Raw genomic sequence first — 26,729 nt, 5'->3', positions numbered from 1 at the left:
AAGGTTAGTGATGAATTGGTTGGTACAGTTGAAAAAGTGATTTACAGGCAAATGAAGTTAAGATTGCATGAGATGAAAGGGTGACAACAATTTGGTGCTAGTCAACGAGTGAGCTTCTGATTGCATTACATAATATCTTTGTGCTTTTATGCCTAATCACTATTAGCTAACTCATAATTTTCCTAATTTCTCATTTGAAACTTCAGAGTTCAAATTATGTCATGGTTAGGAGAAATTTTGAACACAAAATGCTAAGTGCATAGTCAAACATACAATATTGCAAGTACTTTTGCAAAAAAAAAAAAAGGATAACAATTACAAAATAGGTATAACAAGCAGTTGAGTTTGAACGTTCTATTTGAATTATTCAAATTAGGAAATTAAAGGCAGAAAGGAAAGAAAGAGTCGATTCCAATGTTACTTTTTGCTGGATCTAGGAGAAGGGCCAACTCTATAAAGGATGATTCTTTTGCTAAAAACCACAAATCTAATTAACATTCAGACTGAATTCCCCCAACACATCACAAGGTAATAGGATAGCAATAGTACTATATCTTAATCAATTATGAAATAATAGGGAGTAACTATCGTCCCGAATGAGTTAAAGCTAGAAACAAACAAGAGACCTATGCTCTGAAAATCCATGTCAAAACCACAATAGCAGATCACATAAGACAAGAGGAGCACAAGCGACCAAAAATGTTCCATAACCCAAGTCAATTCTCATGACAGAAGCTCAAGGGCAGTTTAATCCATGGGCAAGTCCGTAGACACATGCCTTCAGTTTCTGCTCAAAAAGAGGTAAATTTGCTTTTTATCCATACAAATGCAGAACACAAATATAAGCATGAAATTCAGGTAAGCAGCCTAGTCTAGAATATGAATTAAAACCCATCTAGGCTCGAATCTTTTTACCTATATCTTGTCTACTTGCAGAATCGAAACATCAACGAGGCCACTATACATATCAGTAAACACCTCAAGACGATCTTGGACTACAAGACCACATCATATATTTTGCTCATATACATTGAGCATGAAATGTTTATAGCATGCACATTCTACATCGCTCAAAACTTTTGACTAAAGCTGTCGTAATTTGAGCCTCTCTCCTTTGGTGATTTTCATTGCCACCAAGAGAAAGTTATTCCACATTTAAGAAGCTGAGACCTTCTTCCCATCCTCGATAAAGAAAATTGCACTCTCTGGGACCTAGAAACCCAAAGGAGAAAAGGTGGGAAATAAGCCTGTTATTCATAACCAATTGGGATTACAACATACAAGTACAATGAGAAATGCATGTAAGTAGCACGAAGCATATCTACAGCAACAAGTAATCAGAGGCCTCAGAAGTGCCTTGCAGCAATTTCAGTATAAAAAAAATCAAAGAAACAACTAAGAAAATCGGTTTCAAAATAGCTCAATCACCAGAACATGCAATTTGCCACTAATACAGAATATGTTTGTCAGATGTTTAGGATTTTTATCTGATAGAAGCTATATCACATGATAATAATTCTCAACTAGCTAAGTTGGCCATGGAATTTTTCCTCAGTAATGAGCCTAACTTTCCAAAATCTTTCATCAATTCGAACAGACAGTAGAATCATACAACAATAAGCTCTGATGTACTCTACACTGAAAGTCTTAATTCAACATGTATACAGTTATCCACCCTTGCTGCAACGGGCAAGAATTAAGGTGCACACCATAAAAATCTGCCATGTAAACATTGCTCACGAACTTGCAGGAATTAAAGATTAGAAAGGCAGAATGTCAAACAACATGACCAATGTCAAAGGAACCCGTACACAACTGCCCTAGGGACAAGCATCAGCTATCTCCTACTTAACGATCAACAAAATATAAAATAAAATAGGCCATACTGCCAGCATTCATTTGGCAGAGTTTGAATTCTCTCTGCAAATGCTATAGAATGGAACTTTTGATTCCTCAGTATAATAAAAAGATATGTCGTAAATGATGTAGCAGTTTTATCAAGAAAATATAAAAATGTCCAAATAATATAATGCCCATTGATAGATGAGCAAGCATATAAATATATAGGATTCATCTGCCTCATTAAATGTGAAGCCCTATATTTTCAGCTGAAGTTGCCAAATTTAAGACAATGCCTGCATTTCACTAATCAGTAACCAAGTTAACCATAAACATGTGAGGTAAACCCAGAGGACAAAGATTTAGAATCACACAAACAACATATTAACCAAAATTAAGACTGAAAAGTATGATATTACATCTGGCCATGTGTCCGTGATGAACTCCACTATGTCATAGGCAATGTCTCCTTGGACATCAATTTGCTCCTTCTCGGTGGGTCCCTGGCAGGAAAAACAGAGGAAGAGACATAATCAGTTTATAGCTCGGGATATTTTGTATCAGAAGGGTTCTTAATACCAACATAAGAATGTACCTTAACAACAGAAGCTCCAGTAGCAAACTTTTTACCAAGCTTCTTTGATGCATCATTTAGTTTAATCCCTGAAAGTTGATGTAAGACAAGTGAGTTGTGCTAAAATTTAGAAAGACAAGAATATCACAGAAGCACAATGTATGAAATATAGAAGTAGGTACAAGACATCCTTACCGAAAAGGTCTAGTCCTTTCACAGTGGTTATACATTTCCGCTTGTTACGAGTCACCTTTTCGATGATAACTTCCTGCTTCTCCTGAAAAACAGAAGTCTCAATGCCAATACTGCCATAATCATCCCTATTTTACCAGCACAATGACAAGTATGCTATTAAACTACTTCACAAAATACAATTATATGCTGAAATGTATAATGAATTTCAGAGAAATCAAATTTATAAAATAACCTCTGTTGGGGTTCTCTTCATAGTATTTAATACAAGTGCACTATAGAAAGGTGATCAAGTTTACATAGTGCAGTACTTGATCAGGAAACCATGGACCGCTTACAACCTATTATTGGATTCACTAATTGGATTTCAATCTTTATGACTGCATCAAATCGGTTGGATCCTAAAAGATTATTTAATTTTGTGGATCCAAAATGCGTCCGATATCCAACTAAACTCAAACTTTGATTTAACATAAAGTTAATTCAACATGAATATTACACCCCTCAACAAAGTTACTAATAAAGTCACGAATAACAACATTTATTAGAACTAAAATTAAATAAATATAGCTATGATCCCGTCTAACTAACGACGACTTGTAGACAAACCACGTCCGGATTCGACAGATCTGCAAAACCCACACACCCAAATCAACAACAACTACTCATTCAAACTCAGCATGCATGCAGATATAAATTAAACTTCAAGCTAATATGAAGATAATGAATTTAACATAGTTTATGAAACTACTATTTATTTTCAGAATTATCATTTGCAACATGACAAATCAACAATAATTCCATTAAATGCTATCAGCTCTTGCACATAACAGCAGAAGTTGCAACACCAAAAATAGAATAATATATATAGAACAGAAGGAAACAATAGAGACAAAGAGAGTTAATTTTTAAAAAAAAAAAAGGAATAACGACTAAAGACCAAAATGTAGAAAAACACATGCGATCAAGGAGATGGTTTTGTGTGTGTTGCTCTTCACTTGTGCACATAATACTCAATAGAAAAGCTCTGCCATTCTTCCTACCATGTATCAAGGAATAAGCTGAAACATCTTCCAATGTCTATGAAGAATAACTTAAAGAGAACTTGGAGAATTTATTTCTTAGCAAGAAGGAAACTTCAACCTTCAAATGTACGCACTAAGATATTGCTTCCAGTACATAATGTGTCCCCTAAAATTTGGGTACGGCTTTCCCGTCAAGTAGTGCATTTAGCTCAGCCAGCAGAAGAATCTCTATTAACAATGTGAATGCCAGTAATAGCCTATTCTTAGTTCTTAACTCTCAAGTTATGCTTAAAACATCTGTTTGTTGGGCGTACTCCTAGTTCTAATAATAGTACAGCAGAAAAAGCAAACTACAGCTGAGGAAATAAACAACAGCACCACTCGACATAGGAGCTGAAAATTAGAGACTGCTACATGCCTCTCATTTGGTTGATTCACCCACCTCATGACATATGTATTTGATGTCTCATATTGATATGCAGTTGGTTACTCAATTACATTGAAATTCTATTCATATGTAGGCAAAAACCAACCTAAGCCAACATTTGACTGTGATCGTTTTGGCTCCTGAACACTATTCACCACTTATTTTCATACAATAGGAAAATCAGAAATATGGTCATGGGAAAAAGGTAAAAGAAGGTCGAGAGCTTTGAATCCATTGCATCAATCCTGACTTTCGGGGTTGGAGTTTCAGAAAATGCATAGAAGCACATATCAATGTGTTATACAGTTGCATGAGTTTCCATGCATCGTACAAAAAACACTATGAAGCAATATTCTAACTTCTGCAACAAAAAATACATTCTCTCAAAGTTTACCTTTTTCTTAATCTTCCCACCTGGGAGACGTTTGACTTCTTCCTTGGGCTTCGATGAACCTGCTGCGGCCAATGTGAGTCACTTAAGATACAAGACATAGTGACTTCATTTTCATCCATAAAATTAAGAAAATAAATAAGGTGTTATATTATTTATCCATGTGTTTGGATAACACTCCATGGGATAATGGTGTATATTCCGAGGTAAGAGAACTGCCAACCAGAAACAAAATACAGAAATAGATTAAGTTCCAAACACAAGAACCAAATGGCCTTATTCTTCTTCAATTTTGACTTGTACTCACACGTTGAGTGAACTCATTAACAAAGTCAAAGAAACAATCAACTGCCAATCAGAATGGTAGGTGTCACAAAATATCTATAACAGACACCAACTAGCACAATGGTTAACAAAATTTCACAAACCTGCACTGGCATATAATGTCATCAATTAGCAAACAGAATTACCCTCAACAATAAAAAGAAGAAGGCGTAACACAAATAGAGCGTGTTTACATAATTCTCAGTACGCCAGCGGAGGGTCAAATACTTTCGTCGTTGTTGTAATGTTAACAGAGAATAAGCCAAATACTCAAGTACAGCATACAAAAACCACCGGTAAACCGCATTAAAATAGAAACGCCAAAAAAAATAATACATATAAATATTGATATACGTGAGTGCTGTACCATCGGAGGAGATAGAAGTGGACTGAAGTTGATCAGATACCTTATCAGCATCCCCCGCACCAGCCCCTGAAATATAGCTCAAAAAACAAAATGTCAAAAAGCACCGAGATTCTCAAATCAGTGCTCATCACCAAAACAAGTTCATATGTTTATGATAGGGTTTCGGCGGAGGAACCTTTGAGAAGATCCGGGTAAAGATCGGGAGCGTTCTGGATCAACCAGGGTTTGCATTTCTCGAAATCGGGACCGAATTCGCAGTATTCAGCAGGCAAGCCGCAGACGCCGCAGTAGAGAACTTGCACGGGTTGGGGTTTCTCCGCCATTACAGATGAACTCGCACACACTGGGTGCTTGTGAGCGTATCTTTTGTGCGTGTAACGAAGTTTTTCAGGGTCCCTCGGACGACGGCGTTTCGGTGGGTGTGGAATACAGGACAAGAAAAAAGGGAGGTGAACAAATATTATTCCTCCTCAGTCCTCACAATGCCAACAGGGAGAGGCAATTAAGGGTGTTTATGTAATTTACTTTCTAGAGAATAAAATAAAGCGACGATATTCAGCTTCACGCGATTAAATTCAGTTTTCCCTGTGAAAAATTGCACTTTTTGTCCCATATCTTTTGATGTTTTATTATATAATTTTGTTTGTTTCGATATTTACATATTGATCTTATAAGTTAGAATTTTTATTATTTTAAATTTTTACGTGATTTTTTTGTTTAATAGAGAAGTCACTAGACCGTTGCATCAACCAAGCGTTGGACTAATGACTGATGACTTTTTGTTAATTATTATAAGATGCAATATAAAAAAGGTTAAATAGAATTAAAATTAAAAATAAACTTGATTTATGCAACTAAAAATACAATTTTTTCAAAAGTAATTGTATAAATAATAATTATATATCTTTCATTTTTGGAAAAATATAATACCAATCATCTAAACACCCAGTAAGTATATTCATAAATAAATAAATAAGAAGCACTGCTCTCTTTTATTTAATTCGAAACTTAGGAATTTACATCCTCTTACTCTATGACATTATTTGCCACAATTAAATGGCCTATGTAGAATATGGGAAAAATACACAATTTAGCCCAATGTGATTTTATAGATATGTAAATTACTTTTTATAGTTAAAAAAATAGCAATTTATTATTTTATATTTTTAAAAATTAAGCACTTTATCTCCCTAGACAAGGGTAAAATATTTAATTTTAAAAAATATAGGGGTAAATTGCTGTTGTTTTTTTATATGGGGTAATTTCACATGAGGGCTAAATTGTATTAAACCCTATAGAATATTCGTGAATTTTTGTCTGATTTTTTAGTATTTAGTAAAAGCTCTAAACAATTATCTCTCCATTCTATTTATATTGTATTTGGATGGAAGTATTTGAAATTAATAATTTTTAAATACTTAATAATAATGTTTGAATTTGTTTAGATAATTTAAAATTTTTAAATAAATCAATTCAAATTTTAATTTATGCAGAATATCGATAAATTTCAAAGTATATTCAAATTGAGTCGTCTGAAATTATTTGTCCAAATTTCTACATATTTTTACATCAAATTCAAATTCTTCAAACAAAAAAGGCATACTTAGATAAATGTGCTTTTATTTTTATCAATTTATAATCATAATTTTAATATCTTAAATTTATCCATTTAAGTAAATGTGGAATTACTTTTCTATCTTAAATTCATCCCATCTTAGTCAGTAAATATGGCGTATTACAAGAATAGCCCATTTACTTCATCACTCTCATGGCAGCTCCACGAATCCTCCTCTGCGGCGACGCCCTCGGCCGCCTACCCCAGCTCTTCAAGCGCGTTTCCTCCGTATGCTTTACGTTCCAACACACATACAAACACTCGTTCTATGAATTAAAATGCACCTACGCTATAGTTCAATTATCTGCAAATTTTCAGGTGAACAAATCGGCGGGGCCGTTCGACGCGCTGCTCTGCGTGGGGCAGTTCTTCCCCGACTCTGCGGACCAGCTGGAGGAGTTCAATGACTACATCGAAGGCCGCTCCAAAATCCCCATTCCCACTTACTTCATCGGGGATTACGGCGTCGGGGTCGTGAAAGTTTTATCTGCAGTGGCCAAGGATTCGGCGAACCTAGGGTTTAAGATGGATGGCTTAAAAGTCTGTGAGAATTTGTTCTGGTTGAGAGGCAGCGGAAAGTTCATGCTCCACGGTATTTCATTAAATTACTCCAGAAAGTTCGGAGTTTCTTTTTTTTTTTTTTTTTCGGTTACTTGTTTCTGACGAGCTGTTTTCCAATTTGGTTTAGAGAATTCTTTGTTTCAGGTTTGAAATGTGTTCTGTTTCATTACTAACTCCGTGTGTCGCGATAAATTTGTTGTTTCTTTATTTGACTTCACAGTGTTATTTGCAGATGCTAAATCATTTCATAGAATATGTAGGTTGATGAACGGCCTGGGTTATTTCAGTTGATTAATGCAGCTTGTGATTATGACTTGGCAATGTTTAAGAATGGTTGAGCCTGTAGTTGTTGGTTTCTGGCCCAAGGCCCATGTAAACTGCTTACTACTACCATAGTTCATATTGCATAAAGAACTTGATTTGGACCTTTCATGTTGACAAATTCTGTAGCTTGGGTGGTCTTTTGTTTCTTATTTAGTTATCTTTTGCTTTTTATCCTGATTATTTGAACTGTTTACCAATTGGCCATACATGGATTGCTAAAGAATAAGAGAAATACTAAAGAATGGTTACTCTATAGATTCAACATAGTTGATTGGTATATGGTTTTATGTTCCGGACTTAGTTTGTTCCCTAAGGACCTTCAGAATTAGTAAGTGAGAGCAAATTGTACTCAATGTTCTCAGGGTTACTGTAATTTGGTTCAGAAGCTTAACAGAGTATATGCAACCAAGACACGGGCCTTCATGTTCTGGCATTTGGTTTGACTTAGCATCAGCTTACCTTGAAACACATTATGGATTTCCGGTATATATGATCTCCATCAATGGTCCATGCTAGCCCAGACATGTAGTAGAAATATTCATTATTTGCTAGGTTTTCTACTGAGTGTAACAGAGGGCCACTTGAAGTTTTACTTTTGATTATTTCTAAGAAATTTAAAATTAACATTTAAAATGAAATTAGGCATAGTTTTGGAATTGCAGAAACATCTCTTGAGTTCCTTTATAATTTCTTTTTGTACTTTGTATATTTCCATACGTCCATAGTTGATCATATTCTTCCCTGGAGGGGAGATATGAAAACTAAAAATTCTTCAACTTCCTTTATAGTAATATCCAAATGAGCAGATCAAAGGCTGAGTAACCATCATGTTGCTCTATCCTCATGTTGTTTGAAATTTTGATCCTTGGATCTGACAGTCTTTTGCATTCTAATCACACCTTTCGTATTTGCAAGCACCTGTAATATTCAAACTTATAGGACAGACGAGGAAGCCGCTATTCTGGCCTTCTAGGTGCTGATACATTTCTGTAATTTATGATAACTTGAGATTAATAAACTGCTATTCTGGGTTTCTAGGCGCTGATACATTTCCGTAATTGATGATAGTTAGAGATTGATTATTGAAGAACTAAAGATGCTATTCAACTGGATGAATTACTTGATGTCAGGTTAGTTTAGGCTAATTGATTCAATATATTTTGGCAGAGAGTATTTTATCTTTTGCATCCATTGGTATGAGATAAGTTCGAATGAGGCTATTCAAGCAAAATAATGTTCAATAGGTTTCTGAATTGAGCAGTTTTCAAACTTGTTTTGTATTTTCTTTGTTACACTAAATAGTTTCTGCCAATTGGTATTTGCTTCTTTCTTCTGTGACAACTGATGATTTTCCCTGATATTCGCATAAAAATCTTCTTTCGTTAGAGAAATGTAACTATTGTGAGTATTGACAAAAATTGAACATGGCATGGACATGAGTTACTTGATCCTAGAAGGTTATTTGACCAGGCTTCTTTGAGTTGAGCTTTATGTGATTTAGTAATCTGGCATTTTAGAAAAGACGAGGTACCTATACTAGCTTTTTCTACTCTGTCCTGCTCCAAGTAGTTTTACACATTATATAATCACATGTTGATGCCATCACTTTTTTTTCCTTGGGTTAAAAGCACTAGAAGAAAATATAGCACTATGCAGGAATCTAGGTAGTGTTTTCAGTTTTAGCAAGGGAGTTTGACTTCATTAAAACCTCAAGGATATATTCTTTTATGAAAAAAGGCTTTGGTACCTTGGGCGAGGGTCATGCTATTTCACTATATACAGGTTTCCAGACACGTGGCTACTGCATATGTTGCCAGTTCATATGCTTTTACCGTCTTTCTGAAAGCTGGTTAATTATTTTGTGATTATAATCTGTGGGCATTGGAAGATGATATCCTGCATATCCACCATTGTATATCCTAACACTGATATGAAATGGTCATATATAGGGCTGTCTGTGGCGTACTTATCTGGTAAGCGGTCTGCAAGTAGCCAACAATTTGGGGCATACAGTGAAGATGATGTTGATTCATTGAGGGCATTATCTGAAGAGCAAGGAATTGTCGATATATTCTTGACATATCCTTGTTATAAACTTTAAGTTGTAAATAAATACTCCCTTCTCTTTCTCCTCCATCCTAGACTCATTTTCCCTTGTTTTTATGCAATTTATGGCTTATTCATTTCCTTGACTGGATTTCACTAACGAGTGGCCCACTGGGGTCACGAATAGAGCTGCTTCATCTGGTGTTCCTCCTGGAATGTCAGATCCATCTATTGGGGACTCAACCATATCAGAATTAGTAGCAGAAATCAAACCACGGTGAGGATTTCTTAGTTCACTAGGGTGCGAACTTTTGTTCCATAAAATTATGATATAACTATAAATGAATTTGCAGTTTGATCTAAGATGGTAAGATTCTCAATGCAAATGAAAGGGAGTACAAGAAAACATATAAGCATTTTGAGTGGTTTTTGTTTTGGTGTTTGAGAAGTAGACTTAGCATTACTTCTGCAATCATGTGTAGTGATGTAGAACAACCAACCTTGGGGGTGTTTATTAGTATTGAAACTGATATGGAGTTTGTCCTATGTTGCTATGAAAGATCTAGAAGAAATTAAGGGAAGGGAAGAGAAAAGATAGAGAATAGAAGAAGAGGAGGAGAAGGTACTTAACCCTTGGCAGGGAAAATGACAGATTCTGGCATTCCCCGAAATGTTTCTGATCAATTCTGTTAAAGGGTATTTGAATGTAAGACTTTCCCCAACGCAATAGAACAAGAATAGAATCTCATTTATGGAACTACTAATATTTAATTGTAAGACTACATTCTGGACAAAAGATTCCAAAGAATAGGTGAAACCTAAAAATAAATTCTCAATTAAGACTTTTGAAGGACCAAAACTCACTCATCTGGGAAATTACATTAATACGTCTGACCTAAAAGTAACTGATAGCAAATCTGAATCTGATCGATAGAGACTCTAAGGCAGGCTTGTCATAGACTTGTTTTAGGGATAACGTATATTTGAAAAAGACTTCCTTGGAAGTGAGATCTCCAAAATTGCTTTAGAAATTTGAAAATTTAGTCAAGTTATATATGCTTTTCCTGCTAGTTGACCAAGCAATAGAAACACTAGTTGATAGGAATTCTTGTTTTTGCCTTCCCTTTTTCAGCCTTCCTGTAGCATGCTACAATCTTATTGCTTATGAAGTTTTTCTGTCATAGTTACCATATTGCAGGCGGTATGGGTATCTACTATGACCGTGAGCCCTATGCTAATGTTGGTGCTGTCCATGTGACTCGTTTTATAGCTCTTGCTCCAGTTGGAAATAAAGACAAACAGGTTTAGTGATTTTTCTAATTTTATTTTCAATGATTCCTGAAGTTTGAGTTCGTGCTTTGTATGCCATGTATGGTCCTACTTGCGGCACTACAGGTTCTCGAATTTGCATGCATGAAGAATATGTTTAATTTTTATATGTTCCTCTTATGAACAGCACTAAAGGTTCTGGATTTTATGCATGCATGGAGAACATGCTATTTTGTATGTTCCATTTAAAATCTTCTGCTGCTTCATTTTCTTTTTTGAAAATCTATTCAAATCATGCCATAACCTATCATTTCTATTTTTTATTCCAGAAATTCATTCATGCACTTTCACCCACTCCAGCATCCAAAATGTCCAGTGCTGAGCTCTGCACAAAACCATCAAATACTACTTCATCTCCCTATTCATTTGCAGAGGAAACGGGATCTGGCGATGGAGCCATAAAAAGATCCGGTGACAGTGTTTCTGATACACAGTATTGGCGCTATGATGTCTCTCAGAAAAGGCAGAAACATGGTGATGGAGAAGGTGGTGGGTTGTGCTTTAAATTTGTATCTTCAGGGTCTTGTCCAAGAGGCGAGAAGTGCCGTTTCCGGCATGATGCAGATGCAAGGGAACAATCCATTAGGGGTGTATGTTTTGACTTTTTAAACAAAGGAAAATGTGAAAGAGGCCCAGATTGCAAATTTAAGCATAGTATACAGGAAGAAGGTCAAGGATTTTCTAGCAGGAGTGCTGGAAGCTCGAACAGGTCAAAGATAAATTAATTTCTCATTATATCTTAGTATCTGGGATATGATATTAGGCTTTAACTTCAGTGAACCAACATTTAAATTAAAATTCATTGGATACATCCGTTTTACTTAAGGTTTTGTGTTTCAGGTCCAAGGAATGCTGGTTTTGTTTGTCGAGCCCCAGTGTGGAGTCACATCTAATCACTAGCATAGGGGAATACTGCTATTGTGCACTAGCTAAAGGACCATTAGTCCAAGATCATGTGCTGATAATACCCATTGAACATTTGCCTAACACCCTGTCTCTCCCACCAGAATGTGAAAAAGACTTATATAGACTCCAAAGCAGCCTTCAAGCTTATTTCAGGAGACAAGGGAAGGAAGTAGTTTTCTTTGAGTGGGTTTCTAAACGTGGAACTCATGCCAATCTTCAGGTTGAAAAAAAAAACCATATTTGTTTATTTATTTTTTGTGGTTATGCTTTACTACATTAAAATGTGTTTCAAGTTTGGTTTGTCTCCAACATATAAAGTTGATACTGCCTTTAGTTTCTGTAGTATTGTTTTACTTATTTCCTTGTTTTCTTGGTTCCATTTTCAAGTTGTGCATGCTACTCCTGTTACAATAACTGGAAATCAATTTTTTCCTGCTATATGATGTGCAATACTATGGTCTTGAGTATTGCCATCCACAGCTGATGAGCCATTATGAATGTGCCGTGTCTGAATCCAGATTCCCTTCTATTATACAATATCTTTTGCTGTTTCCTGTACGGTCTTTATGATTTTGAAGGCTTTATCAACGTATACTTGTGCAGGCTGTTCCTATCCCATCATCCAGAGCATCTTCTGTTGAACATATTTTCAATTTGGCTGCCAAAAAATTGGGGTTCACATTTTCAACAGTTAAGAGTAAGCTTTTCTATCTTGACCTACTGCATATGTGGACTAACTATTAATTGACCAATGAATAAGTGCTTCAGATAATCTATACGATCTTTGGCTTTTGGTTAGCCTGTGATTATGCTATGTCTAAACCTTGAGACTGAATGGCTATTACCTAATCTCTAGAACAAGCAGTTCTGACCTGATAAGCAGTTAAGCACTTCAATTTGAGACACGCAGTTTCTGTTACATAACTGAAGATGATGTAAATGATGAAGTGGTTTTGCTGGAGAAGTCTTTGGGCATTGTGCATCTTGGCTGTTACTTAGTGAAGAAGTGCAACTAGTAAATAGTTGAGAGTGAACACGGTACTTTAAATATGGGAGAAACTCACATTAATGCACCTCTTAACTGGGGAAATTGATGTTTATTCTTCTGCACATTACGTAAGAAAGATGTTCAAGTTTTGTTTACAGATTTGTATCAACTATAATGGGTTGAACACTTCTGTTATCATGTGAAAAATGGTTGCCACAGTGGAGCTTCTTGTTTCCTGGATAAGCACGAGGGTTTACTTTTTGAACCTGTTAGATTGTTAGTATAATCTCTCATTGGATGACCCAATGCTTTTACTCATAAGTGTAACATGCAAGTATGGGGAAGTTTGAGACTATAAAACTACAAAAGATAGTTACTGTTAGATCTTTCAATTCGTGTTGCCCCATTGAGGCTCTACCCTCTAAGTACAAATATCTCTTTTTGACCCTTTACATTATATTCACTGGAAGCCAGCTTGCTTACGCAACATTGGTCGTCTTCTTTATTGCTCCCCTGAAATTTAAATATATAGTTTCTGTAGTGTGCAATTTACAATGATCATATACTTTGTACTCTGATCTCTTCCACTGATTGTTGAATGTTAATGTTAAAAACTTTGTTTGCAACGGCAATGGGTGTGTGCAATTTTCCTAAATTAAGAACAAATTTCCCAGTCTAATATCACAAATTTTCAGATGATGTGATATTGAAACAAACATATTTAGGTTTGTCTATGGCCCATATTGCTAGGATCAGAAGTCTCTCATTTCCCAGTCTTGGTATTTCGAATGCATAATTTCTTATTGTCTAACTTTAGAGATGCAATGCATTTTTTTTTGCTTCCACCTCTTCTATTACCTATGATTAAGATTAATTTTCATGTGTGTGCAGTTTATAGACGCACTTAAGTTTGATATGTTATGTGCATGTATATCTTATATTTATTTATTAAATCAGTATAAAGATACTGTTTCAAGTTTTTTAAGCAATCCTTTACCATAGGGCATGAAGGTGGCAGTGATAGAAAACTTTACTCTATGAATCATTTGTTAGTTGGAAAATACGAGATGGTAGAAAACTTAATTTAGTTACCTCCATTAGAACCAAAATATGCATATTATTACTTTTTGATTGTCCAAAAAAAAAAATTGATGATGATACGTCAAAGAAAGATTTGAAGAGGGCTAGATGAGTACTTTGCATAGAAAAGAAAATAACTCATTTGAGTCATAAATACCTTCAAACATATTGTAATATATAGGTTTTTATGATATCATAAATATTGCAGAAGGGGGTGATATTTTGTTCATACTTCTTTTTGATCAGAAAATATCGGAATATTCTTCAATGTGTATGATCACGAAGAACATTGTCACATGTGTACCTGATGATTGGGAAACAATGAGTGAGCATCAATTTCTGCCGAATGGTGGCATCTCATTGGAGAATACAACCTAAATTGTTTACAAAAAATTGAATTTGGTGTATTTTCCAACTTTATTTTTTGCATGTAGTCGACCGTTTCTAGTGAAGACAACAAACCTGTCTAAAGTATTATTTTGATAACTGTGATGATACCACTAATGCCATACAATTAGCCTCCACCAGCCTACTCATTTTCATTATGCCTGGACTTTATAAGATGGAGGAGATAGTCTTGGAGAATATGTCAAAAGGCTGATGCCACAAATGTAGGAAATAGAAAAGGTAATAATTATTCAATAGTCTTGTCTTTGAATTGTAACATCGTCTTCTTGAGTACAATCCACCAAAAAACTTATGTACCTTAAAGACTGACAATTCAAATTTAATGCTTATATCCACCAATAGAATTTGATCTAGAAAATTCATTGAAATTAATGGTTAACTTAACCCTTGAAATACTTAGATGTTCGTCCACAAAGGGGCAATACTTCACCTTTTGTGAACTTATCTGCTTAAGAGTTTGTGTTACATTATTGTGAAGAACTTTAGCTTGTGGTAATTGATTTATCTTGAGTAATAATCAAATGCAACTAAGTAGTCAATAGAGTACATCTTTGACAAGAGGAAATTCAGTAAACAGTTTGAGTTCTAAACAAATTTAGTAGTTATATAATTCCTTTCAACAGGGTTCAAACAAATGAAAGTTTGGATACATTTGACTGAAGAGAATCATTAGGTAGCTGTTTATATTTGTAATATGTATTCAGATATTAAATTCTCCTAGATTAACAATATGTTAATTATCTGTGTGAGCTGCTGTAAAAGTGTAATGTATGTATTATGAGAAAGGAAAATCATAAAATTCTTATAAAAAGGTAACCTAATGATATGCAGAGGTATAAAGGGAATCTCTATGTGAAGGGTGATATGCTGATATGCCAGTGGTCAAAGTAGTTTATGTACTTTGGATATATACATAGAGAATATTTGATCCCTGAGTATGTAATGAGTAGAAGGGGGATGTATAGGTCATCTGGAAATTGCAGTGGTCTTGATTTCACTCTGCTTAAGGTATGGCTTGATTTTGTTCAAGAAATCATTGTTCATAAGTTTGACTTTTATTTGTATCTTTGTGTCTGGACCAAGTAATTGGTTGTTAGGAGTTAGGATCCTGGTGATTTAAGTTCATAAATTTTCCTCCTGATTGTTCCTTTTTCCCTTCTGTCGTATGCTCAAAGAGTTCTGGGTGTGGTTGGCTTTTTCCATATGGACATGGGGCTTGAGTGAAGTCTGTATAACTGGTTATAGTCATTGTTTCTGAGTTCTTAAAAACTTGTATTTGTTACATATTATTCTTCAGTCCTCAAACGAAGTATTCCATAGATGTTACCTGTACCAAAATCTTTTGCTGCTTTTATTATTTTTTTCCTTCACATATAACACAAATCCTTAATAAGTGAAAGTTCAACTTCAATAGCAGCAAACACAATGCAAAGTTTTGCCATCTCCATTATTTGGATGTTTAGATTGATCATCTACCACTACCAGCATCTGTCTTCTTAAATACTAAATATTGGAAAAAGTAAACCTCTACTTATAGTTTTTACTCATTAAGACTTGTGCAGCGTTCACAGTGGATAGCAATCTCCATCCTGTTATAGATGCTTAATTTTAGCTCTGTCCATAATCTGTAAGAATGTCTGTTTCCATAATAGGTGTTGCCAATATCTGTTCATGCCTGAGTTCAACCGTGGCTGCCAATTGCAATTCTCCACTCAGTGTCTAAGACTGATTGTATTTTGTCACAAACAATTCCATGGTCATGTTCTGATTTTCTGATTGTTGCAGGTGATAACAGTTTGGATGGACGAAAAGTGTTGGGAATGCATCTTGATAGAAATCAGAATTTATTTTATGTGGAAGTTCCTGGAGGAACAATCCTGTCACATGTCGTTGACGAGAATGAAAAGTTTCCTGTTCAATTTGGTCGTGAGGTAAGAATATGACACTTATATAAAAATCAAGGTTCATAGCTCCTTTCTCGTGGGTCCTAACAAGGGTGAATCTCATTCAATATACTGATACTCGATTTTTCATGCCTTTTTGTTGAGATAATTACACATAGACCTTTGAGGTTTGGTGAAGTTAAGAAACCCATCTTCTGTAATTTCACTGACAGCCCTGGTGAGAGTTGTTTAAATTTGGAAAATTTAGCCCGAAGGGTAATTTTATGCATGTGAGATTTTAATTTTTATCCAATTGTTTACTTGGAGAGGACATTTGTTTACAGAAAAAAAAAATGACATATCATCCTGTTTGGATGTTTTTTTGGTCGAAGTGTATTGACAAGGGTGTCATTGTAATTAAATTCAAACTACAGGATTTGTTTTGTTAATTTGATACTCAGAAGGGCTAGGCCAAATTATCCCTTTTCTTTAAGAATAAGAAACTAGATGATGTTACGTCTTTACAATGGTACCTTATCATACACTTTTCATGCATTAGGACATTAAACAACCCCCCAATCTTACTGCAAACTAAATTTAAACATTTACTGCAAGGCTCTCTAAGGTTGTGATTACAACCATGAGTTATTAAGAAAATGAGTCGAGGCCGAGGTACCTCTTTGGATGTTTTTCCTTTAATATAATTGATTAGCCTGGTAATGCTTGACTTGTGTAATGTAAAGAACAGAGTTTGGGGCTTTATATCCCTCACCATCTTGTCGTTTTAAAGTCTTAAAGGTAGTTTCTGATGTGAACTCTTATACTTGAAAGTGTAGATAAGTTAACATTAGTTACCCTCCATCAACAATGTTTATTCAGCTGCAAAAATACATTAAGTAAACTACTGACCATCTTTTGTACGGTTGTACCCTTTGACTCTTCTCAAATTAATCAGTCTCTAAAATGAAACATCTAGATGATAAAATGAGAAGAACAGATGAACTTGGGAACCTCTGAATCTTATGACAGTCTACTGTAGCACAAAGAGGAATATAGAGGATTGACCATAGTTTGATGGCATTTATCCGTTTTCCCTTGAGAAATGGACTTCAATTTTAACTTATGTGTTTCATTTTGTCTCTGTGAACTGTGTCACTGTTATCTTCTTCAACAGTATCAACCAAATACATACTGTATCTGGTTGATATCGTGCATGTATGTATTACTTCGTAATGTCATGTTGCCTTGCCTGGCTTTTCATTTGTTTGTGACCTTCTTAATTGATGGAAAAGATCATTGTAGGTTCTGGCTGGGTTATTGAATATTGCTGATAAAGCTGATTGGAGGAATTGCCAGCTTAGTAAAGAGGAAGAAACAAAAATGGCTGATGATTTCAAGAGTCGATTCACTGAGTATGATCCAAATAGCTGATAATTAATAAGTGCAGGTACGGTGTACCAGAACTCTGAATGTTGCTTTCATGGTATCCCACTATGTTTGTTACCTTTAGCTTGGCGCTGGTGGCTGTTGCCGTGTTACTTTGTGTAACTGTTGCGGTAAACGAGTTGGACAAGCATACAATATTCACTTAACATCTATATTGCGTCAGTTTGTGGTTGACCCAGGGGGCAACAGTTTATCTCATCTAGTAAGGAGCTAACGCCTGCTTGGTGGCATCCTAATATCAAAATGCATTGATCCCAACATTGAGACAGAACTTTGTCGAATCTTTCAGCGGCCATTCACAACATACAGTCAAAAGGGACGAAGTTACCAGTTTATGCAACTATGAGCTGTTCTCAAGTGCAAGCGTGTGTTCTCTTCTTGTCCTATTATTCTTCTCATGCCCACGTCCTTGGCCCCCAAAGATGAATACACCGGCTCATAAATTTCTGCGGTTGTTTATTTGGTTTTCACCACCAAATCATCCAAAACCACCTTTGTAACAACATACTTTTATTTTGTTATTGATTTTTGCAGATTCTAAGAAATCCATATACCAAGAACATAAAGGGCCTGCAGTTATTGCTTCTCCCCGAAATAATTCTATGATGATAGAGGGGATAGGATCAGCAAAAGGTAAGCATGAAGGTTGATGGTAAATTCAAAGATAACTGCAGTAATGATAAAATAGGAATCTCTTGAAAAACATGTGAGAGACAGTATTAACTTAGGCAAAAGCTACATAGTAAAATAAATCAGCATCTCTCAAGGGGTGGGGATGCTGTAATAGAGGGGACAGGGGTGAACAAGTTTGGGTCGATGAGCACAAATCTCAGAAATGATACGGAAATGTGAATGGGGGGGAGGAACCATACAGAATCAAAACAAGGTTTCTGAACGGAAGGGGACAATGATTTCTATATCGAGATCTGTCGCAACCAATTAGGGACCCCAGAAATCTATCATAGACATAGACGTGATTGGGCGTATCTTTTCATGTCTATTTTTAACTTGGCATCTCCTAGATTGTATGAATACTTTAGGTTGGAACAGTGTTATGCATTTTTGGTCTGTTTTTCTCACTTAATTCATTGTTATTATTTACTTGGACGAAATTAATGGTAATGTTTATCAAAATTCAAGGGAGGTATGTTGAAGGATTCAGAAATATTTGAGCAAAAAATTGTAAGATTTCCTATAACAAATCCCGGGGATCCCTAAGTAGAGGATTCTTCATATAGTAAGACAATCTTTTTTAATTTTAATTTTTGTTTCTATTTGATCCATTTGGCCGTTATGTATTATTATTGATTATATATAAGATAATGTTTTAATTCTTAAAATTTAATTAAAATCGTATACAAGGCCAGTGTAATACACCACCCTATTAATGAAATAAATTATTTTATTTTTTAAAAAATAAAAAGAAAATTGATTTTTATATTTTTTAATATGAGGATATTATTTTATACATATTCCATGTCACAAAGGATTGTTTGTATTTCTTCTTAAATACATATAATAAGTATGAAAGTTATTTGTGAACGTAACTTTACGATTTGTGAGGTTTTGAAAGCGTCACATATATAATAATGCGCTCATCATTAATTAATGCTACTAAACACGTCTTTTTCTATCACTCACCAAAATCGATTTTAACACAGCCACAATACGATCTTCAATGATGATAATCCCTTTGAACCGTTGCTTTTCATTTCTTCGAACGAATTTTACACGTCTTCAATTTCTACGATTGCTTCACTTTATTTGATAAAAGCTAGTTTCTTTTCTTATCATTTCACCCAACATTCCTATAATTAACAACAACTTATAATATATACCTTAGGGTTTATGAGTAAAAGTCAAGAACCCAAAAAAGAAAAAACCAAAAAAAAAAAAAAAAAAAAAAAAAAAACTCTTGATTTCAGAAATGATCATTTCAGAAAAAAGTTTTGAAACACTTACATCTTTTTTAAAAATTCTCGATTTATACCCCATTCCCTTCTGTAATTAAGATTTGGATGGAAAATGCTAACATAAGTAAAAAAATTACATTTTCATTTTGGACTTATAAAGATTATATATAATATAATATATATATATAAAGTTAAGTTAACATTATTATATTTTTTTCTTCACAAAAGAGGGATAAAATTAGATATGTAAATTTTTTTGTTAATATCAGTTTTTTCAGTACGAATTTTAATAAAAGGAGGTAAAATGTAAATAAAGAACTTTCAAAGAAGATTAAGTATAGTTTTAAAAAAATAGAAAGATGTATAATTTTATATTTTTTAAAGGGGATCTTAAATGTAATTAACCCAATATTTATTTGTTAACCCCACATATGGTGGGGACTTGAGTGGCTACCACTTGCTTGGTAGGTTGAGTAGCTTCAAAGATCATCAAAAATCGAATAGAAATAAAAGTGAAGGTTAAATTCGTCCAATTTCATCTCTGTATGTGTGTGTGTGTGTGTTTTCTCTCTAAATCTTTCTACCTAACAAGAATTTGATTATTATGACCACAAACTACCTACAAAAATTCAAGATTTTGACCCAAATCTCATATAATATTAGGGTTCGTTTTCATTTCATGAATCGTTTTTTCAAATTAAGCAGAGTACATCGCTGAAGGGTTTACAGTAATCTTCCGAAATTTTTTACTAAATAAAATCCATCCTTTGTAATGTTTAAATTCCGAGTAAAGTTTCAAACCTTTTTTCTTGTTTTTTTTTTAAATATATGCTAAATATCGATTAAGTATATTAATAATTTTAAATTAAATAATTTCATAAAATAAAAAAAAATAAAATAAGATTCTTTCTTTTTTTTTTGAATGGCAACAAAAAGAAATATTATAAAAAATATATATATTTATATAATTATATCTAAATTTATAATTTTTTAATTATGAGATCTCGAAAATCTTGGAAGCCCGTAAAGCTTCAAACTGAGCATCAACTCTACTTAGTTTGAGCTGTCGCATTAATAGCTACAAGTCTGCAAGATGTAGGGGTCCAAGACCTATGTTGCCAATTTTTTGTCATAATCAACATTTTTAAATTTTAAAAAAATAAATAAATTACATCAATTTTATCTGATATTAGATACAAGGGTACTAAATTTATAAACTTTTCAAATTATTTTTGAAATATTTGAAAGTTTATAATTTTTTTTAAATTGTATGATATTTTTTTAATGAATTTACAAATCATAAAATAAAATATTAGGATCTTATAAACATTTGTTTTTTTTCTTAAAGAAAAAGTAAAGTGAATCCATCTCTTTTTACGTGCAATTCACCCTTTTTCAATTATATATAGTAAGATTTCATTTTTACCCTTGCGCGTAATCGATGTTTCTCCCTTCAAAGCAAGAATGTGTATTTATATGGTCTCGGATTCTAAGTTGATTATTTTTTGCGGTCATTATTACATTGTGAAAAGCTTATTATGTAAAACACTCTAAAATTTTATAAGTTCTGAAATATTATTTATCAAAATACTTTAAGAGCTTATTTTTTAAAATAAAATTCAATAATTTTTAAGTTCTTAAAACATCTTATAAGATGTACAAATTTATAAAATATTTTAAATAAGTTTAGACAAACGGACTCTAAATTTAAATATATAACTATACCCTATTCTTTAAAAAATTACAATGCACCTACTAAAATTGTAGTTGTGATTTATATCAACACCTCTTCAAGAACAATAACTTACTCAAACACCCCTTTAGTCGACTTACAGCGTAAATTGCAACCACCTCATACGATGTTTGACATAATTATAAGTATTTTTTCGTTATTAAAAAACTTTTAAATATTTTTCTTATTTTAATGTCCGTCTAATAATGTGTTCATTTCATTAGTTCTCGTCAGGTTTTCGTCCAAATTTTATGGTAAACGGACCAAAGTGCCATTATGAATTATAATTTTATGTATTTTCTAAAACTTTCTAAAATATTCTTACGGACTAATATGCTTGAATGGATTGTTTACTTTACTTGCTCTTATATTTTTTAAAAATATTTTAGAAAAATAAAAAACTCAACAAGGGTAAAGTAGTAGTTTCATTTCACCATTTTATGAGTTGCATAATTATTTTTTATTTAAAAAAGATTTTATAATTTTTTAAATAATAATAAAATATTTATAATTATGTTAAATATTGGAAAAAATAGCTGTAATTTATCGAAAAGCTTACCAACGCCCTCTTATAATTTTATAAAAGATAAAATGGTACAAATATAATTACCCTAATTTTAAGGGATGGTTATGTAATTTAGTATTAAAAAAATTGGGTGAGTTGTCAAATTCCAGTGGACACGTGCAACACATCAACATCTAAATTTATGGGATCAGCGGAGCAGACAACTTTTATATTTTAATTATATATATATATATATACCAATAATACATAATTAAAATTCTCTCTCGACAAAAAGTGATTGATTCCCCACTTAACTACTAAAAAATTAACTTCCTATTTTTCTATCTATATTATGATTTTTTTTTAATTCTAGATAAAAAGAAATCGTGGCCGGTTATATAATTGGTGTGGGAACTTTGTCCGTCTGTAAATCTAATTTAGTTGATAAAATTGAGATTCACGACTATAAAGTATTGTGGGTTTTAAATTTTATTAATATAAAATTTGTTATTTTATAATTATCAGTCTATTTTTAAAAATAGTTGTTGATTAGTTATGAAGATACGGATACTTGATATATTATTATTACAGTTGGCAGTAATTTAGATTATGATTTGATTGTAATTAATTTATTTAAAAAAATAATATGTGATTTTCAACTCGAGCGTTATTATGTCAGTTTTCAATTACGCACGAAATTCTTCTTTTCCAATTTCATCAACATTTTTTCATTAATAAATTAAATAGACGTACATTTATTTGTTATAATTTTAATTGATAAATAAATAAATATAGTGACATGCAAATTATATTTTGAGGAAAACAATAAATTAGTATCAAACACAAGAATATAATAGTGGTATATATAAATTAAAAGAATTGAAATACCAATTTGATTTCTTGCAATAAAAATTGCATAAACCAATAGGAAAAGAAAATATTATTTCAAAAGAATTAAATGTGGCTTGTAGCTTCAGGCCCCTATCTCATTGAATGCTGATTAATTGCATTTGCCACAACATTTGTTAATGAAATGTCCTCTCTGATTCTATCAACCCTAAAGAAATATATACATATATATATAATAAAATAATTATAAGGTGAAAAAGAGGGGGATACACTTTTAGATGCAAACACAAAAATGGGCTTTTTTTGTTTTAATTTTTACCTATTTTTCTTTGTTTTTGTAGATATAGAGAAAGAAAAATTAACAAAATTTATCCGTGTGTTTGAGTGTTTTCAGTATGTTTGATTTTATATTTTGTATAGATAAATAAAATTAAGTTGAGATACGTTGAACGGTGTGTTTTGTGAAAATATATGCAAAAAATGAGGTACTTTTGGCAGATTCTTGAACATTGAAAATATGAAAAAACAAAGGAAGTTGGCTGTCTGTTGCTGTTTTGTTTTACCAGTTGTTAGCACTTTCTAGTTGTAAGAATTGTTTTTGTTTTGTTGTTCTTTTCGGACAGCAAAAGATAGCTGCTTAGCTTTTAATACACACACCAAACCAGTGCTTAATTGCTCACATGTCAGTGGAAACGGGTTGTTTGTTGTGTTGTGTAATCAGTAATGTACAACTGCAAGAACATGCCAATCTCTCACTCTCACTTCTGCCAGAATTATTCACACAACTTATTATTATTGTTCTTGTTCTCTTATTCTTTCTACCCCTTTCATCAGAGGAAAAAGATTGATCTTTCTTCCTTCACGCATGCTTCGTTTCATGGCACCAACCTCATTTTTGGGCTTTTTAAGGAACCAATGTCCTTATTTCTTGTTTATTGCTTGCCTCTCACTCTTTCTGTTTGTTGGGTCTCCGTCTTTGATCTAACCCCTTTTCTTGAATTTGTCTGAGTGATTTGAGTCACTGTAAAGGAAGGATTTCTGGGTCCTCCTCTTCTTTTTCTTTTGCTTGTTTTGATTCTGTGATCTACAATGTCCGCACTGAGACTGAGTTGAGGGGTTTCTTGAGATTGGTTTCTGTTTTATGTGGGATGGAAGTGATGATGCTGCAAGTTCTTGGATTGGTGCTTAATGTCTGCGCCGTTGTTTGTTCGTTGCTGGTTCAAGGATCTGCTGGTAATTCTTTGCTTTGGATTTTGTTCTTGGATGTAAATATACTGTTTGATTTACAGACAAATCAGCAGCTGTTCCAGTTTTTTAAAGCTGGTGGCTGTTAGAATTTGAATGTAGGCAATGTTAAGGTGCTCATGTAAGTAAATGAGAATGGTTCTTGTTCAGCTGAAATTGTTAGGACGACGGGACGAACTATGATTTGTGAATTAGCAGATTTGTGAAGTCAATAAGCTAATCAACTGATGCAATGCAACAGTTAATACTAATTATTATACTGGGTTGAAACTTTCTTGTTTCCCAGGTTTGTTAATCTACAAGAATATGAACTTTCTAGACTCTTCTGCAAAATTGGAGTTTTGCTTAAGTTTCATGTTAGAATTATTCATAGGTTAAGATCCAAACAAATGATTAGACAGGATTTGAACTAGTGTAGTAACTATGCCGTTGATTTCTGACGGATTTTCATTAGCTTAAGCTCTATCTAACAAATGAAAGATTCTACTGGGCTGCATTGTTCATTGGCTAGTTGGGGACTTGAATTTATCATATGGCTCCTATGACCGGCAGATGTTTGTTTATTCCTAATCAGTTACTAAGTTTTGAGATAAAAAATGCTGTATTGGTGTCTATATATGAGCTGTTTATTTTATCTCCTCCCCGGTGCAAAAGGTTTGCCGCTAGTCCATTTCCAAGTTGACAACTGAAGTCTGCTTCTCGTAAGGCAATAAAAATCTGCTTCTTATTAGATATGCTTATGTTATGAACTAAAGAGGCCGTCAAGTAAATTGATTACTAGTTGTCCAATGATAGCTATCACTAAATTTGTTGCTTCTGATCGCAACTATTGTATAATTGTATTTTTTGTGAAGATTCTTTAAGTAATCTACCAATTCTGGGCACAGCTTATCCCCATCTCTGTCTTCTGTTTCTGCAGTTCCTCCTACCGGAGTAGGAATACCAGGCCATATGTATAACTTTGATGTGTTCATCACTGCTGCGCCTACTCCAGTACCTCAACCCAATGGTACTGTGCCAGGGTTCATTGGATACAGTTATTTTAATTTCGTAATTGAGTTTATGTTAATTGGTTAGTGATTATGGACAGGTTTGCAGCCTCCAATCGTGATGGCTCCATTCACATCTGCACCAGTTCCTCAAACACCAAATGATCTCCCGTCTTCCACGTCTCCCAGTCCTTTAACATCACCTCCAAATCTTTCTGTTCCACTACCAACACCTACTCAGAACTCTGCTCCATCAAGGCCACCCATTCCTTCTCCAGAGGGGCCTCAGCATTCTGACCACCCTCCATTTACAGCACAAGCTCCGGGTAGGTCGTTGTAACAAGAATGGGTACGTCGTCTCTATCAGCATATAAATAGTTCAAATTGACTTAGATTTTCAGTACGCAGCATCTCTCACATCACCTTCAAGCAGCTCATCATCAAGCAAGCAAACGCACCCAAGAATGCCGGAATTGATGCCGCCAAAATCTCATCAAACTAAAGCACCTGTTAATAGTCCTCCTCAATCTGAAATTGCCCCAGGTAGTTGAAAGTTGAGAACTCTGTCCTGATCTTACTGAGAATTTTCTTTGTTTTCTTCTTTTCTTTTTGTTTCTCTCATGTCAGGTTCATCTCTGAAGTAAAACAATTTGAAATGCAGCACCAAATCTGCATGCTCCTATGGGAAAGCCGGAATCTCCACCACCCTCTCACTCAGTTTTGGCAGACCAACCACCTTCTCTTCCTCCTGGTATGCCTTTTCCCTTGTATTTGCATAGTAAATGTCATTTGACTAAATGTTCAGGCAACAACTACCAGATCATGACCATCTCTCTGTGTTGGTTTTATCATGCCAGATGGGTCTACACGTCCAGCATTGCCCGGAAATTTTCCACCTGTCACACCAATTCTAAATGAACCTCCAGCCAGTCCTCCAGGTGATGCTTCAAAGGATGCTTGATTTGGTTGAAGAAGTGTTGATGTCCGAGAAATGTTTGCTTGATTTTATTTAGAACAATAACCCTTCGTTGTCATTTATCTATGTGAAGTGCAATTCTCTGATAGTATCAGATAGAGCATCTTGGATGAGAATAGTTGATAGGATAGTGAGATTGGAATATATAAATGATGAAGCTTTCCCTCTCTTCACTACGATGAACAGTTGCCACAAAAATGTTTTCCAATACTGCATGTCGCAAATTCTGTGATTGTGTATTGACCTTATCATTGTAGCTACTGAAATTCTTTTCTAAGAGATATAATGCATTTATTATGCCAATGTTTCTGATCGTTCTATGTATCCTGTTGTTTTCTGGTAGAACGAAATGCTTCTCCTGTGTTGGCACGTCCTCCAAGCATAAGTAAGAAAACAGCTGCTACGCCAGTTGCAGCACCGGCAAATAAAACTGCCCATCATTCTGCACCTGTAAGCCAGTCCCCAACCGAAGGTTTGTTGGAAACTTTTATGTTACATTCCTCACCATATGCTGTCATAAAGCAATAGAGACATGAGTAACGTTGTTATGCTTTCTGCTGCTTCAGCTCCTACTGCAAGCAACTCCTTGGGGCACCCTGATAATGCTCCCCCTCCTCATCGATTTTCAAAGTCAACTCCAGAGTTTCATTCCCCAATAAAGCAGCATCATGCAAAGGTCTATATGATTACTCCTGCCCCATTGTCACATGTGATTCCTCCAACCACAGGTTTTTTCTCTCTTGAAAGTTCATCTTTTATCTGATTGTTTAAGGAAGTTGCATAAATAAACATATC

General features: G+C 34.1%; 3 protein-coding genes across 11 annotated transcripts in view; 2 read left to right on the top strand and 1 right to left on the bottom strand.

Moving 5' to 3' along the window:
• LOC105161856 (translation machinery-associated protein 22) lies at window positions 684–5,628 on the bottom strand. Of its 2 annotated transcripts, none has more exons than XM_011079686.2 (7): window positions 5,315–5,628; window positions 5,140–5,205; window positions 4,452–4,513; window positions 2,609–2,690; window positions 2,435–2,502; window positions 2,259–2,342; window positions 684–1,212 (listed from the first exon to the last, which is right to left on the bottom strand). In XM_011079686.2, exons 1-7 carry the CDS (start codon window positions 5,460–5,462, stop codon window positions 1,156–1,158), a joined length of 567 nt encoding a protein of 188 aa, XP_011077988.1. In that variant the 5' UTR covers window positions 5,463–5,628; the 3' UTR covers window positions 684–1,155. The 2 variants fall into 2 exon arrangements, with proteins under 2 accessions (XP_011077988.1, XP_011077989.1); XM_011079687.2 differs by having other exon boundaries at window positions 4,452–4,510; window positions 5,315–5,627.
• LOC105161854 (zinc finger CCCH domain-containing protein 64) lies at window positions 6,869–18,266 on the top strand. 6 transcript variants are annotated; one of them, XR_002287134.1, is made up of 11 exons: window positions 6,869–6,982; window positions 7,073–7,346; window positions 9,589–9,718; window positions 9,843–9,962; window positions 10,870–10,987; window positions 11,284–11,723; window positions 11,855–12,140; window positions 12,524–12,617; window positions 16,182–16,327; window positions 17,572–17,726; window positions 17,889–18,266. XR_002287134.1 is itself a non-coding variant. In XM_011079682.2 (11 exons), the coding sequence occupies exons 1-10, from the start codon at window positions 6,908–6,910 to the stop codon at window positions 17,708–17,710; spliced, it is 1,812 nt and encodes a 603-aa protein (XP_011077984.1). In that variant the 5' UTR covers window positions 6,869–6,907; the 3' UTR covers window positions 17,711–17,726; window positions 17,889–18,266. The 6 variants fall into 6 exon arrangements, 5 of the variants coding, with proteins under 5 accessions (XP_011077984.1, XP_011077983.1, XP_020549598.1 ...); XM_011079682.2 differs by having other exon boundaries at window positions 17,582–17,726; XM_011079681.2 differs by having other exon boundaries at window positions 17,582–18,266.
• The window catches only part of LOC105161853 (receptor-like serine/threonine-protein kinase ALE2), a 7,756-nt gene continuing 4,219 nt past the window's right edge, over window positions 23,193–26,729 (top strand). The window contains exons 1-8 of one of the 3 annotated variants that reach the window (XM_020693949.1): window positions 23,193–23,957; window positions 24,889–24,978; window positions 25,060–25,284; window positions 25,367–25,501; window positions 25,620–25,709; window positions 25,816–25,896; window positions 26,278–26,406; window positions 26,501–26,662. In XM_020693949.1, coding sequence (XP_020549608.1) covers window positions 23,873–23,957; window positions 24,889–24,978; window positions 25,060–25,284; window positions 25,367–25,501; window positions 25,620–25,709; window positions 25,816–25,896; window positions 26,278–26,406; window positions 26,501–26,662 — 997 coding nt within the window. In that variant the 5' untranslated portion in view covers window positions 23,193–23,872. Of the gene's footprint in view, window positions 23,958–24,888; window positions 24,979–25,059; window positions 25,285–25,359; window positions 25,502–25,619; window positions 25,710–25,815; window positions 25,897–26,277; window positions 26,407–26,500; window positions 26,663–26,729 lie in introns of those variants that run through there. The other 2 variants (XM_011079680.2, XM_020693950.1) reach the window with 2 other exon arrangements.

This window comes from Sesamum indicum, linkage group LG5, assembly GCF_000512975.1.
Source record: "Sesamum indicum cultivar Zhongzhi No. 13 linkage group LG5, S_indicum_v1.0, whole genome shotgun sequence".
Classification (NCBI taxonomy): domain Eukaryota; kingdom Viridiplantae; phylum Streptophyta; class Magnoliopsida; order Lamiales; family Pedaliaceae; genus Sesamum; species Sesamum indicum.
The sequence above is the reverse complement of the archived record's forward strand: the minus strand, read 5'-3'. Positions and strand labels throughout refer to the sequence as shown.

Excerpts from the sequence above, each read along its gene's own strand:
- LOC105161856 (XM_011079686.2), bottom strand. The coding sequence starts at position 5,462 with ATGGCGGAGAAACCCCAACCCGTGCAAGTTCTCTACTGCGGCGTCTGC. Across the intron at positions 5,206-5,314 it reads TTACCCGGATCTTCTCAAAG|GGGCTGGTGCGGGGGATGCT; the intron begins GTTCCTCCGCCG and ends GCTATATTTCAG. Across the intron at positions 2,503-2,608 it reads GAAAGGACTAGACCTTTTCG|GGATTAAACTAAATGATGCA; the intron begins GTAAGGATGTCT and ends ATCAACTTTCAG.
- LOC105161854 (XM_011079682.2), top strand. The coding sequence starts at position 6,908 with ATGGCAGCTCCACGAATCCTCCTCTGCGGCGACGCCCTCGGCCGCCTA. Across the intron at positions 10,988-11,283 it reads TTGGAAATAAAGACAAACAG|AAATTCATTCATGCACTTTC; the intron begins GTTTAGTGATTT and ends TTTTTATTCCAG. Across the intron at positions 11,724-11,854 it reads AGTGCTGGAAGCTCGAACAG|GTCCAAGGAATGCTGGTTTT; the intron begins GTCAAAGATAAA and ends TTTGTGTTTCAG.